The sequence below is a fragment of the Elaeis guineensis genome, chromosome 6, assembly GCF_000442705.2.
Source record: "Elaeis guineensis isolate ETL-2024a chromosome 6, EG11, whole genome shotgun sequence".
Classification (NCBI taxonomy): domain Eukaryota; kingdom Viridiplantae; phylum Streptophyta; class Magnoliopsida; order Arecales; family Arecaceae; genus Elaeis; species Elaeis guineensis.
The window spans coordinates 131,688,180-131,703,173 of record NC_025998.2 but is presented as its reverse complement, the minus strand read 5'-3'; the positions used below and the strand labels follow the sequence as shown (position 1 = coordinate 131,703,173).

Genomic DNA, 14,994 nt, shown 5'->3' with positions numbered 1-14,994 from the left:
TCAAAAAATTTAGGTACATTCCATGTCATGCTTCTAACCGGACCTTAGAATTTCTATATTTATTTATTTATTTTTGGTTTTGTTTGCTTGGTTGGGTCAAATAACACTCAGTCTCTTGCATGTTTGACGAAGGCCAAGCTAGGCTGTGAACATGTCCACCATAACATTCCTAAAAGGCATTGAAAGAAACACCTCCAAATGACTAAATGCATCATTGTCTCCTTGGAAACTCAGTCACCCTAGAGCTCCATAAATTCCAAATGCTATCGGACAAAGAGGTCAGAACAAGCCCTCCACTATCTTCCCCTTGGATATACTCCCTGCTTCCCTTAAATTCAATCCTTCTCCTCCCCTCTCTCCCTACAGCCAAACTCTTCTACTAATTAACCACATCATCAATCATGGAACTCCAATTCCAGCAACAAAGGCAGCACCAGCAGCATCAAGTCCCAATCTCCAAGCCTACCAAGTTCAAGGGGAGGAGCAAGGGCAGCAGCACCAAGTTCATTGGTGTCAGGCAAAGGCCTTCAGGGAGATGGGTGGCAGAGATCAAGGACACCACACAAAAGATTAGGATGTGGCTCGGGACCTTCGAGACCGCCGAGGAGGCGGCCCGAGCCTACGACGAGGCCGCCTGCCTCCTCCGAGGGTCCAACACCCGCACCAACTTCACCACCCACCTCTCCTCCGACTCCCCGCTGGCCTCGAGGATTCGCAACCTCCTCAACCACAAGAAGCTCAGCAAAGCTGCAGGATCTCATCCTCGACCCACCAACAATTCTCCAAGCTATTCTACTGCTACTCCTACCACTAGTGTCAGTTCTAGCACTAGTTCATGCACCATCACTACTACTGAGAGCAATAGTAGTACCAGTGCTTCTGCTCTTGGTCATCATGATAAGAAACAAGAAAAGCAAGTAGGTGATGAAGTATATAGGCCATATTTTAGCAACAGTGCAGAAGAGCTTGACTTGGGCTCTTCACCATCAGATAATTCATGGGCGTTTGAATCTGGATTCGACCACCTCCCTATGCTTGATGGATTTGAGTTGCCTAATGGGAGCTCGGATTTCTCAGAGTTTGATAGGATGAAGGTGGAGAGGCAGATATCGGCTTCGCTTTATGCAATGAATGGAGTCCAGGAGTACTTGGACACAGTGCATGATCCCTCTGATTCTTTATGGGACCTTCCCCCTATTTGTCACTTGAGTTGCAGGACTTGATGGTTTGGTCATCATCTACCTTCTTCTAATTCTCTTCTTCTTCTTCTTCTTTTTGTTTCTTTCTTTTGTTTTTCTTTCTATGAAAACACTTTTTGTGGTTTACATGTATGGTGAGTAGGGGGTGTAATGCGCAAAAGAAAGTTTTCAGAATCGAATACCCGAATTCATTTTGATGTGGAACTTCAGTTGTGCTGGGAACTTCTTTTCCTTTCATCTCATACATTTAGAAAGAAATTTAGGTGTAAATGCTTGTCAGCATATTAATTAGTTCCTTCTATTTCTTTATTCATTTATTTATTGGTGATGATTGATGTCAGGTTGAGAGCTGATCAAATGTCATTTTAGAACTTAGATCATATATTTGATTTGTGAACCGACATATAAATGGAATATGGATTGCTGGAATTAGTCTTTCAGATGATTGAGAACAGATCAATTCAAACTAATGGTGTAGCCCAATATTTTGTTAATAAAATCCAGTACAGTTTGTTATAAGCTGAATGTATTAGCTTTTGATGCGAGTTGCAAGAGTTACTTGCAATGTCGACCCACATGTCAACTGCTACTGAGGAGAGATATAGATCATAACGAATTGCTTCTACATGATGGAGTAGTTGAGGGCATGACATAAAATGAGACATGGATGATCTGTCCTAAGAAGTGGTAGTTGGTACGAATGCCAAACAACTGAAATCCTACTCACACTTAACAACAGGATCTTCAGACCTACATCATTATGATTGCCAACTAAAAAGGATGTTTATGTGGAGGAGGAAGTACGGAAATAATTATCAACCAATGATTCTCCGAGAATATTGTCACACCAGGAACATGTTCATGTCCATTGTCTTGGGTAACAAGATTAAGAATAAATTACAAAAATTTTTCTGAAATTTATGTTTGTTACACCTACACCTAATAGCTTGTACAACCTACAGTTACAATCATTTAAATTAAGTTTAGCTCGCATGAAAAGTCAAATTTGCTCTTGGGTGGGGAGGAGGATGAATCGCTATTATGTAATTGGAAGATTATGTATGCCATTTTTGAATTCTTTTGCCGTGATAAGTGGATCCCATTTAAGATTAATAATTTGACTAATGTTCCATTAAGTTATGGGCTAAAGTTGGATAAAAATAAATCTCAACGTGCTTAGTGTTGGTTTTTCAAATCCTTGGATATAAGTGCAATTTATCCTTAATCTCAAAAGATTTTTGTAACTTACTCAAAGACAATGATGGAGGATTGCTTCAAATGCATTCAACATGCTAAATTAGAAGGTGAATAAGATGCAAATTTCTAGGTATTTCTTTCTTGCACTCTTAAAACCCTAGTTTTAGAAGTAAATATTTATAAACATCAAATAATGGAATTATCCTCACCTTCAAGTGGAAACCAGCATCTTGTAGGTCTATAACTCAATTTTAGGGACTATTTGGATGATTGGACCCAGAATCCTATGGGATTCATGGTCCAACCATTATAAGCATTGGATGATAGGTTGAGCTAAGTTTGTATTTTTATCTATCTTGGATTATGTTTTTAGTGGGTTAGCTTGAGTCCCATGAGGAAAAAAAATGACCTCAATCTGTTGAGGTTTTTTTTTTTTTTCTCCCATAAGTTCAAATCATTTTTTTCTTTGTATGAGACTTAGGTCAGCCCACTCAAAATATTTTTTAGGATAATTACAAACATAGGCCAAGCTCAGCCTATAATTCAGTATTTTTAATAGTTGTACTGACCAGCCGACAAATTTCATGAGATTTTGAGCTCAACCATCTAAACAAGCCCTTAGTTAAAAATTTTTCTTGAGAGAAGAAGAGATGCCTCTTTTAACTTTGTAAGATTTTGGGTAACAAAAGAAGAAAAAGAAGTTTTGCGAAAAAGAAAAAGAAGAAGTATCATATAGATAAAAGACATCCTTTTACAGTTCTCACCATAATTTTAGAGATAACCTAAATGCAGCCACTCTAAATTCCATAAACTCTTCCAACCCTACTCAAACTCCTTTTAAAATATAAGTGGTATAAAACAACAAGAAAATTCTCTACATAAACTAAGTTAATATGATAGGTGTCCTCCTCTCCTAAAAGGCCGGTCCTCCTCTTCGAAATTTATATGAGTGCGAGATAAGAAAATCATGAAATGATGCCCTCTGCAATTAAAGCCGCTTCTCTTGGATTCGCACCAAGGCACAAAACCTTGCATGAAGTGCTTTTCTACCTTGGCATCCACTATGTTATGTGTTGAATTCCCTTGCGCTCTAACTTACACTTTGATTGAGAGTTTAGGGAAGAAAGGAAAAGAAAAAAAAATATTAATAAGGAAAAAAAAGAAGAAAAGAGAGTAAATATATCTCTTTTCTCTTGATTGAGAGTTTAAAGAAAGAAAAGAAAATAATTTTTTCTCTTTTTGATTGGAAACAAAGAAGAAAAGAAATATTATAACATTCTTTTACAATTATACCTTTGAAAAGAACCCAACATACTCAAAAAAGGAATTAATTTTTTTCATATTTCTTTTTGTTTTCGTTGATTTTTTCTATCTACGGGAGTCTCAATAGGATGGGAGGCATAGATAGGATGTATGAAATAAGTCTTATGATTGAAATATAATATTAATTTTATTCTTTATTATTAAAGGGGTAAGATGGAAATTATAAAAGGTTCGCTTACTCTCAATTTCTTTCTCTCCAATTCCACTCGATTTGGAGGAAAAAAAAATTGTAAATTTGAGAAGATTTGTATTTCCTCCATTTCTTTTTTTTTTTTTATAAAAAAATTTTCAATAAAAAAAAAGTAATAACTTTCTCTCTCACTTTTTTTTTTTCTCCCTTGTTCTTTTCTTCCAACCAAAGCGTTATGATGTTGAGCCTTCCACAGCCATCTGCTATTAACACTAGGGGCTCCACTAGGTAATAGAATAACACCAGATGCTCCAAACTTGGATTTAGAAGTCCGTAAGCTACAAAAGATGCATCATTTTTATGGTAAGTGGTCCTTTATCACTATGGTCATCAACTGCTATTAATTTCTTAGAAATTTTGGCGTTTGTGAGTTAAATGACTTGCTTGATAGGATCTACCATATTCACCCTTTTTCTATCTCACCTTTCTTATCACATTGGGTGGGCCTTAGATGATTTTCAACTAGTGTAAAGGTGGCAATCAGGTCGGGTTTTATGAGATACAAGATAGATAAAAAAAATCCAAATTCAAAATTGTTTACTAAACGGATTAAAAATCCAAATCTAAACCTAATCATCTTATTATATAGGTAATGGAACCTGACCTACAACAAGTTGAATCAAATTAAACAAACGGTTAAGCATTGCGACTATGACCACCACTATCTAGGGATATCAGGAGGTTAGCTCCAGGTCCAGCGTATCCAAAAGTTTTCCGACCCACAAAGTCACAATCTCAGCCCAAGATACAGATAAGTAGGCCCAAATGGGCCTGAGGTTCCAGATACGTACATCCTCTCTGCACTCTAGTCTGAGTTTTAAGTCTTTTTCAGGGTCAGTAGATATTCTTCTTAACAAGATGATAAAGGGAGATTAAGCATTATTACAACCATCATGCATGACTTGCCAATCCATTAAGTATGGCCTGTTAAGTATGAAAAAAATCAAGTGAAGGTTTCATTTATCAAAGCTCGAAAAGCTTTTTGTCACATGATTTTTCAAATAGGATTACAACCTAGTGCTTGCACCTCTCTTCCCTTCATAGAAGGTTGGATGTTCGAAGATTAGAAACTGCTTCACCAAGAGATCAACATGGTTCATTGTTCCGTTGTCAAACGATTCTGGCACTCCCAGCATGACATCTTAGGATTGTCTCCAAGACACCACTTGATCAATAATCCAGAGATTCGCTATATCTACACTCTCTGAGCAGAGTAGATTTCTAAAGTGTTTATTTGTCCAATAAAAATTAATTTTCACCTTTCAGAACTCCACTAGGGAAAATGAAGACTGGCTGGTTATTTGTGGAAAATTGCACTGACTTTAGCCTGTCAGTCAACCCTTTCACTGGACTTCGTTCAGCTTCAAGATTGTTTTTGCTGTCATTTTTTTTCATCTCCAAGATGACCAACTTCTGACCATAACATGTAACTCATGAATAATGTTTCAAGAAGCGGACTGAGCCAAATCCAATTGGCTTTCCAGATATCTTTCCTCAAGGAGAAATTTACTGATTAAACATGCACTGCCCGAACAAAGAATAGGAGCTATTGCTTAAAATCTCAATGAGAGTTGAAGCTTAATTCTTTTCACTCTTGTATTTTTTTTCCTCTTTCTTGCTCTCTTGTTTGTTGGCAATTACGTTGCATTTGCCCAAATTCAAACTAAACTTCAATTTCCCTCTCCGCAATCAATTATCTGATTTAGACCCGGTAATCCCCAGGTCTCAGCAACAACCAAGTCCCAGATCAGAATGATGTGAAAAGAAAAAAACAGAGCATATCTAATGACACTGTTGAATCTGAAATAACCGAGCAATATTAATGGCCAAAGGGTAACTCCAAAAATAAAGAGACAGCACAACACGAGCAAGACACCATATTAATCGTGTCAAACAAGAGTATAATGCACAAACAGCAAAGGATAGAGATTAAAACCACAACAACCACTCCCTGATCAATGATACCAGCAAATCAGTAATCCTCTCCCTCATCCAGATCATCATCCGCGCCCTCTGCTCCAACTTCCTCGTAGTCCTTCTCAAGGGCAGCCAGATCCTCTCGGGCTTCAGAAAACTCCCCTTCTTCCATCCCTTCTCCAACATACCAGTGAACAAAAGCACGCTTGGCATACATGAGGTCAAATTTGTGGTCGATCCGCGAAAACACCTCAGCCACTGCGGTGTTGTTGCTAATCATGCAAACAGCTCGCTGCACCTTGGCTAAATCACCTCCTGGAACGACCGATGGTGGCTGATAGTTGATTCCACACTTGAACCCGGTTGGGCACCTTGACAGCAGAACAATGCAGTCAATTCCATTAGCCCATGTAGTTGAATCTTGCAAAACAGATCAGCAAGAGGAAAAGGGAATGTAATAGTGGGAACTCACCAATCGACAAATTGGACGGTTCTCTTGGTTTTAATTGTTGCTACAGCAGCGTTGACGTCCTTGGGTACGACATCTCCACGGTACATCAAGCAACAGGCCATGTACTTTCCATGCCTAGGGTCACATTTTGCCATCATGCTTGAAGGTTCAAACACAGCATTTGTGATCTCAGGCACTGAAAGCTGCTCATGATATGCTTTCTCAGCAGAGATAACGGGGGCGTATGAGGATAGCATGAAATGGATCCGGGGATAGGGTACAAGATTGGTCTGGAACTCAGTTATATCAACGTTAATGGCTCCATCAAACCTCAAAGAAGTTGTCAAGGAGGATATGATCTGTGATATCAGACGGTTCAAGTTGGTGTAAGTGGGCCTTTCAATATCCAGAGACCTGCGGCAGATGTCGTAAATGGCTTCATTGTCCAAAAGAACTGCAACATCTGTGTGTTCCAGCAAGGAATGGGTGGAGAGGACACTGTTATATGGCTCGACGACTGCTGTAGAAACCTTCAGTCAAAAAGGACTACAGTAAGAAGCGGCGAAGGTGATGATAGCAATTAGCAACGACCACCAACCCAATGGGCAGTAGCTACTGCCACAATGGCCCTACTTCCCATACCCACACATCCTCGTGCATTACTGCACGCCTATAAATGGTCCCGAGTGCAGGTATATGCATGTCCACGGGCATACATTTTAACCTAAACTAATAAATATAGTAATTTTGTAGGTCTGCCATTGGCAACTAGCAAAGCTGATCAAAAGACAACTCAGAATTTGGAGGGTTTCAGTTTGGCAGCATGTTTTCCCATATGACACTAAAGCTCTGACAGCTACAGATAAAATATTTTAAATTATTTGTTATACCTATTAATCTACAATATGTTATAACTGAAAAATCTTACCTCCCCAGATATTTTACTAATTGAAAAGAAAAGGGAAAAAAAAAAAAAACAACTTTGACAGTATGTTTCTGATTTGGTAATATATTAAGCATCAAATGTTCAACAGTCAATTTCGAAAAACCAAAAGTGCATTTGTGAAATAATGGTAGACATTTGGAAATCTGTTTCCTGATTTGCTCATGTACTTCAACAGCTAATGAAATGCCTCGAAGTCACTAACATGCCATTAATAAGCTCTCCTCAAGCGAGTCTTTCACCATCACAGACTCTCACAAAATTATGGAGTTATAAAGCCTCAGAGGATGCATAACAAATGATCACCGACAAAGAAGAACATCAGGATGAACAGCACAAGCTCCTCAACCACATCATAAAGAAGCTCACATGACAGTTCAAATATTTGATGAGAAATCAACAGCTAGAGAGTTCAAACCATATATTATTACCTGTGGGGAAGGATAGATGGTGAAGCCAAGCTTTGACTTCTTCCCATAATCTACAGACAAACGCTCCAACAGCAAGGAACCCAAACCAGACCCAGTGCCACCACCAACAGCACTGAAAACTAGAAAACCTTGCAAGCCAGTGCAGTTGTCTGCCAATTTCCTGACACGATCGAGGCAGAGATCCACGATTTCCTTCCCCACTGCAGCTCATAGACAAATCGACAGAAGCCAGAATTAAGAAAAGAACAAGACTTTGTTCTAATAGCAACTAAAAGATTACCAAGCATATATATTCTACCTGTGTAGTGCCCTCGGGCAAAGTTATTAGCAGCATCCTCCTTCCCAGAAATGAGCTGCTCCGGATGAAAGAGTTGGCGATAAGTCCCGGTCCTAACTTCATCGATCACGGTGGGCTCCAAATCCACAAATATGGCCCTGGGCACATGCTTGCCGGCTCCAGTCTCGCTGAAGAAGGTATTGAAGGCATCGTGTGCAACTCCTACTGAAGTATCACTGTAGGGAATATCCAAGCTCAGAGCATCTTCAAATCATTCACTAATAGCAAAACTTAATACACTTCCACCCTATCCATGACCACCAAAATCTTTTTTTTTTCAACTCTAATTAGATAGTGGCGAAATTGTTGTACGTCTGCGCTGCTATTTATTATATCAATAAAAAAGCCTCCTTTGGGCGATAGATCATAATAATCTTTCAATATCACATCCAGAACCAAATTCCCAGTAGAGGAAATCAACAATAACCGCTAAAAATAGGCAGAATGGCATCTCATATTCAGAAACCGAAGACATTGGCGACCGTTCTCTCATTGCTAAAAATAGGCAGAATGGCATCTCATTCAATTCAGAAACCGAAGACATTGGCAACATTCCGAAAACAGACGAATTTAATAACATATTTCTCAGCTAGCTTCGAGTAATTAAAGGACCGACCGTTCTCTCATTGCTAAATAAATATAAATAAAAGCCCCGAAATTGATGGTAAAAGATCAGGAAAATGTTACCCCCGGCGCAAAAAAAAAAACAAAGAAAAAAAAAGAGAGAGGAGAGTTTTGAGCCTTATATCAATCCAAAATTGGCCTTTTCAACTCTTCATTAGATCCATTGGAGTAGATCGCGATCGAAGCAAATTAAACACAACCAAAGCACAGAACCATAAAGAAGAGAAATTTAAAGGAGAAATAGAAGAAATTTCCACACAAAATAAACCTGGGCATAATTCCATCTGGCTGGATGCCATGCTCGAGGCAGTAGAGCTCCCAGCAAGCATTCCCCACCTGAATCCCCGCCTGCCCAATGTGGATGCTAATAATCTCCCTCATCTCTACCCTTCCCCTCCTCCTCCTCCCGAGATCTCACAAACCCGAACCCTAGATTCTCCTCTCTGTCTCCCCACCAGCGAGATCGATAAAAAGAGAGAAAGATGAAGAAATGTGGCCGATGAGAACTTTGTTTCGGTCGGAGAGGATTTTTAAAGAAGGAAACAACGAGAAAGGTCAAAAGAACTCCGGCCCGCTTATATTAACCGGATTTCATTATTGCTTTAGAGTCCGTAACTGGGCCCCATCGCGTTCGGACGGTGGACGGCTGTCCTCCTCCTCGTCGACAAAGTCGGCCCACCGTCCGTCATGAAAAGACCACACTGCCCTTATGCCCAGAATCTTTTCAAGTCACATGATGCGCCTTTTGGTTTTTTATGGGGGTAATATGCGGAAATTGATGAGTGCCATTCTGGCGGGGAGCTGTCACCCCACTTTTCTTCGCAAAATTACGAGAATGCCACTCTCGTTCTGACTGTATCTTTTACGCGAAAGAAGGATTCACCTTCCTTAGCGTGAATCAGCCGTTGGATCACCCAGCACACGACTCTCAAAGCGGGATGATCCAACGGTGGATTCGGGCGAAGGATGGCGAATCCTTCTTTCCCGATCAAAGCCATAGGATTGATGGACCACGTTTGGACGTATCGGGGGACAATGGTACAGCTTCACATGATAGGTGCAAGGGTTGGAGCATGAGCTGGATGGCAGGTCATCGGTCTTTCATGATGGATCGATCTGGACCGTTTGTTTGGAGGGAGTGCCATCAGGACAGCGACCCACGGCCATTTGATTAGGGACCGCGTAGCGTAGACTGAAATGAAGAGGGCAGCGACAAGATGATCTCCGGCTCACTGACCCCATCATTATGGCGGAAGTTGGCCCAGCAGTTGCTGATTAGAGCTATGATACCCACAAGTTGGAATTTTAGTTCAATATAAGAGTCCAAATTAGTTTATGATCCCCTCCGTCTGCAACAAAACATTTGTACTGGAAGTACATTAGGTGTCACTCTTTAGTGCCTGGGTGCAATTGGTCCACGGATATCATTTAGTGGTGAAGCAGACAATAATTGTACTCCGCATTCTTCAGGGCATGGTGAAATTATCTTTTTTTAAGCTAAAAAAGGAAAAAAAAAAAAGAAAGCTTGACATGAAAGTCTTGCAAGATGTAGCACCATCTCTACATGCTGTAAGATTGGACAATAGGGGTATCAATAAGTAGGGTTCCACCATATCCAATGCCTCAATCCCAAATGTATTTGTTGTGTCTACATCCAAACCAAAATCTAGTTAAAACTCTTTGCAATATTAGACCCCAACAAGGTCGGGTATTAGATCGGATTTCCGATAGAAATCATATACTTAACAAATTACTTTGTTATATTTTTTGACCATCCTTTAATTGTTAAGGATGTTAGGTCAAATTTCATAATCCAACCTTAATCCAATAGGTTATTGAATTTATTTTTTATATCTAAATCCTATATTTTGGATTGGTATTGAATCAGGTAGTGGGTTATTAACCTCTGCCGACCACCCTAATTGCATAACACAAATATTTTGAGGTGATCCTTAAAAGCTAGCCTGGGAATGACAATGAGCATACATGCATTAGTTTTATTATAATAATAATATCCATTAGTCATGAAAGTTGTTACTTATCATTTTCAATGTATAACTTATTTTTTTAAGTAATTCTTTTAATATATATATATATATATATATATATATATATATATATATATATATATATAATATTATTTTGATGCAGTCAATTATTATTTATATTTCAAAATTAGATATCATTATAGCATTTTCTAAGGTTGATTTTTTAACTTTTAGGGATCAAATTAATAGCACAAGTAAGAAATTTCTAACTCAAGCATGTAGAAAGATGTTATGATGATTACGTGGAAAATTACGTGGTATGAAAAGCAACTTCACAACTTTTCATGGAGAAATTGTCTACAAGATTACATCAAAGATATTTATTATTATAACTTTTGCAGTATTATTTCATTCCAATTTTGCTTTTATGCAACCCTCTAGGGAGTATCTTTGTCATTTACATTTAGAATTTCTTTGACGTTCTCTTAAGGAGAATGCAGCATGCAATATAATAGTAGATGAAGCAAATAAAAAGAATTATGAAATCTAGATCCTTATCAATAGAAATCCATCTTTAGCTCGAGCTCTTCACCTTCATCCTTGTGTGGGAGCAGAGATCAGAAGAGCACCGCCCCAAGCGGCCTTGATTTTCTTGTTGGTGATCTTGGACACAAACTTAACCTTCACAACAGTAGGTAACGTCTCCTAGTTGAGCACTTTGAAGTACTCGGACTTGGTGTTGTCGATCATGGGGGTAGAGCTTATGCCGGCAATGATGGTGGCTTCCTTGACATCGTCTGTGACGGGCGATCAAGGGCAGCTGATGGTGGGGCAATTGAACTTGTTGAGGAGGGAGGCAGTGAAAATAGCACATGCCAATCTTACCGAGTGTACCCAGAATGACATTTATGTGGAAGTTGATATATTGCATGCTGGTGCATTTTTCCCCAGCATTACTGTGGTGCTTTCGATGCATGCCAATCTAGGGGTTTCTCACACCGAAGCACCAGTTGGTCCCTCCCCATAGCAGATACTAAACCTTGGAAACACCTCCAGGAGGATGAGGGTCTTATGGGGGATGCAGTCAATCGAGAAAGGGGAGAGGGATGGAGAAAAGATGGCAATGACAAGAATTCCGGCAACGGTGGAGGGTTCCTGAGGAAAGCCGGTGGCGGGGAGGATTTGCTCTTTGAGTTCTATCATGGAGTTGGACTAGATTTGAGGGGTAAAATTGATTGGCCAATCCGTTTAATAAATGGATCGGATTTGAATTTTAAATATCTGATTCATTTAACTCGTTTAATATTCAGATCGGATTGAGTCAGATAATCTATTTAACCTGTTTAACCTATTTCTAACACATTTAACCCGATCTGTTTAACCTGTTTAATCCATTTAAGACCCATTTAACATGTTTCTGACCCATTTAATTCGACCTGTTTAACATGTTTAATCTGTTTAACCTGTTTAATCTGTTTAATCTAATTTAACCTATTTAATAAATGAATTAAATGGGTCGGATCAGATTATCTATTTAATAAATAGGTCGGGTTTAAATTTTAATTTTTGACCTGTTTAATAAACAGATCGGATTTGGGTTGATAATTTTCTGACCGATCCATTTATGATCCGATCCATTTATAAATCGATCCGACCTGATTGCCACCCCTAATCAAAGTTTTCATGTCAACCAATATCTCAGCTCAAGATAGCTTGTATCAGGCAGTCTCCAATATGATATAATCCATATCTTGTCCCGCATTATATCGGCATATATAGACTAAAATATTTCAACAAATCCACCAAAATGTTGTTAAAAATTGGCAAAGATTTCCTAATACACATTTCTAGAATTTGAAATTAATACTTAATTATTAATTATTCAATCACCTTGTTAAAATAGAAGCTAATCAGTGCTTACTCTATTAACCTAGATCTCAAAAATCTTGATTCCTATAATGCTGGCTAAGATCTCGAAAACCTTGTCACTTTTCTACTTTTTCTAAATTTCCTATCCTGGCAAAGATGAACTAGGATCTTGGTCCATCATCATATATGATAGCCTCCAAGATGGCTGTGACCTCAGCAATTACAAACCTTGTATAGACCTGTCAAAATGGGCCGGTCTGGTCCGGCTCGGTCAGATCCAGTCCACAAGGGCCTAAAATTTGATGGGCCAGGCCGCACTAGGCCCACCAGAAAAATAGGACAGCATATAGCTGGCCCAGCCCAGCCCAACCCTTTAAGGGCCATGGGCCAGGTCGAGCTAGCCCATCACTGCTGATTAAATTTGGACTCTAAAGCTTGGAGAAAGACCGAAAGAGCCTGAAAGGGAGAGAGAGCCTCGAGCTTGGAGGTTAGAGAGAGATTGAGAGAGCTCGAGGGGAGGCAGAGATCGGATGTTGGCATGTTGCCATCGATGCCGCGGCCAGATCGGAGAGCTTGGAGCTTGAAGGGGGCATGAGATTAAGACGAGATCAGAGAATGTGGCAATCAATGGGCGGAAGGGAGGAGGGGGCGTATGGTGTACCTCTTATGATCGGATCTGACTCAGAGGTGGCGGCACTGATGAGGAGGGGAATCATCCGAAGGTTGGATGAGGGGGCATCCATCGGTGGAAGGGAGGAGAGGGCGTATCGTGATCGAACTCAGGAGTCCGGAGGCGGTGACGCCAGTGACGAGGAGGAGGGGGGTTTTGTAGTGCTAGGAGGCAAAAGGGAGAGGAATCGGCAGAGGCGATCATCCTGTAGAGTGCGGATTTGCAGCAGCGGCGATGTGGGGCTCTATCTGAAAATGAATAAGATTTTTTTTAAATTTTTTTGGCCCAACCGGGCTAGCCCGGCCCAACCCATCTGAGCCCTTAGACTGATGTGGGGCGGGCCAAAAAGTTTGATTGTTATTTGGGCTATTAATATAGCAATCCAGCCCATCTTATTTATAAGATTGGACTGGACCGGGTCGGTTCTTTGGGTTAAGCTTATTTTGACAGCCCTATTGGATTCAATACTGTTAAAGTGCTCCTACTGCTCCTTCCCATTGCCTCAACCGGTACTATTGATGCTCCTATTGCAAATGCTGCTACTGCCACTCCTGCTCCAGCAGCTGCTACTATTCCTTGGATCAGAGATGCGATCAAAATGCAGATTAATTCACTTCAGACAGAGGAAAGAACCGGTTCATACATTTCACTGATAAACCACAATTACTTGATACAAGATGAGAGAATTTCTGAGAAACGTCAAGCAAATTGCAAACATCGAATGTTATAGCTATAATGCATAATTTTGATGCGGCTCTTTTGTACTCTTTGACATATAATAATTAGAACCATCTTACCAAACTAGCACAACTTCCTATTAAGGATTTTCTCTTAGTTAAGTTCGGAGTTTCTCAGAATTTAAAGGAGATCAAAGTTGCTATAGTCATTATGCAGCATCAAAAAGAGAGTTGCAAAACTATACCTATAATTGAAACTGCAAGAGGCATTCTAGGGTCTTCTAGTATTGGTAGCCAATCAAAAACTCACCCCAAAACCAAAGTAGGAAGTAAAACATGGGGAATGTTGTTGTCTTTGTGAGAATAAAGCTTACAGAATTTATCCATCCTTTCCTCCTTTTAAAGCATTCTAATAGATGAGAAGGCCTACCAGGATCAAAACCACATTGAAGGTTTGATTAAAACAAGCCAATAATTTTTTTAACCCATTTATAGCTGACTGTAAAGGCATCCTCCACGATTTGCAAGGATGGGAAATGGAAACTCCAAACAAAAGTGTATCTTAGCTTTGTATACTCAAGAACTTCAATTGCAGGTTGCATTCTTTTAGAGTGATAGCAAAGTGAGTGCTCCTCAAATTCCTTAAATAATAATTACTTTGTTCAAGAGAACTAGACTAACTCAATCTCTTAACCAGGACATCCACCTAAAAAATGACAAGACTAGAGAGAATATTCTCAAGCATAAGATTAATCCTTCTTACACCATATTATCCCCTTGCCGACCTTGAATCCTACTTCACTTCTAATGCTGTCACTTTGTAAGATATGCCTCCAGAAGGGTTATCTAGTCCGAGCCAGATGCATTCTAGACCTATCTATTCTATAATATCCAAATCTGAAATCACCTCGATTTAAGTCATTTTAAATTATGGATTCCTTCCTCTTGAACACAAGCAAATTCACAACGTTCAATAAGCAAAACTTCTTAAAGAATAAATCCTAACTTTCTTTTTCTTGAGCTCCAATTCAATGCTCAAGTCACAACAAATGCATGCAATCCCAGAACCTATTGTCATAAACATTAAATTGAGCTCAAAGTGATATGAACTGTACCAAAACAAGAACGAAACACAGGAATAGGTAGAAAAGAAAATGAATCACAAGAAACTGAACTAG

The 14,994-nt window shown here is 39.5% G+C and overlaps 2 protein-coding genes across 2 annotated transcripts; one reads left to right on the top strand and one right to left on the bottom strand.

Annotated features, from left to right (window-relative positions):
- The first annotated feature begins 265 nt into the window (after positions 1-265).
- On the top strand, positions 266-1,631 carry LOC105046461 (ethylene-responsive transcription factor ERN1-like). Its single transcript, XM_010925057.4, has one exon. It carries the CDS (start codon positions 402-404, stop codon positions 1,221-1,223), a length of 822 nt encoding a protein of 273 aa, XP_010923359.1. The 5' UTR covers positions 266-401; the 3' UTR covers positions 1,224-1,631.
- A 4,079-nt stretch (positions 1,632-5,710) lies between these two features.
- On the bottom strand, positions 5,711-9,169 carry LOC105046462 (tubulin alpha-3 chain). The gene is made up of 5 exons (XM_010925059.4): positions 8,881-9,169; positions 7,950-8,164; positions 7,652-7,851; positions 6,299-6,807; positions 5,711-6,197 (listed from the first exon to the last, which is right to left on the bottom strand). Exons 1-5 carry the CDS (start codon positions 8,991-8,993, stop codon positions 5,882-5,884), a joined length of 1,353 nt encoding a protein of 450 aa, XP_010923361.1. The 5' UTR covers positions 8,994-9,169; the 3' UTR covers positions 5,711-5,881.
- Between the last annotated feature and the right edge of the window lie 5,825 nt (positions 9,170-14,994).

Coding starts and splice junctions, on each gene's coding strand:
- LOC105046462 (XM_010925059.4), bottom strand. CDS start 8,993: ATGAGGGAGATTATTAGCATCCACATTGGGCAGGCGGGGATTCAGGTG. Junction 7,852..7,949: donor TGCCCGAGGGCACTACACAG/GTAGAATATATA, acceptor TATGAGCTGCAG/TGGGGAAGGAAATCGTGGAT. Junction 6,808..7,651: donor CCATCTATCCTTCCCCACAG/GTAATAATATAT, acceptor TTTTGACTGAAG/GTTTCTACAGCAGTCGTCGA.
- LOC105046461 (XM_010925057.4), top strand. CDS start 402: ATGGAACTCCAATTCCAGCAACAAAGGCAGCACCAGCAGCATCAAGTC.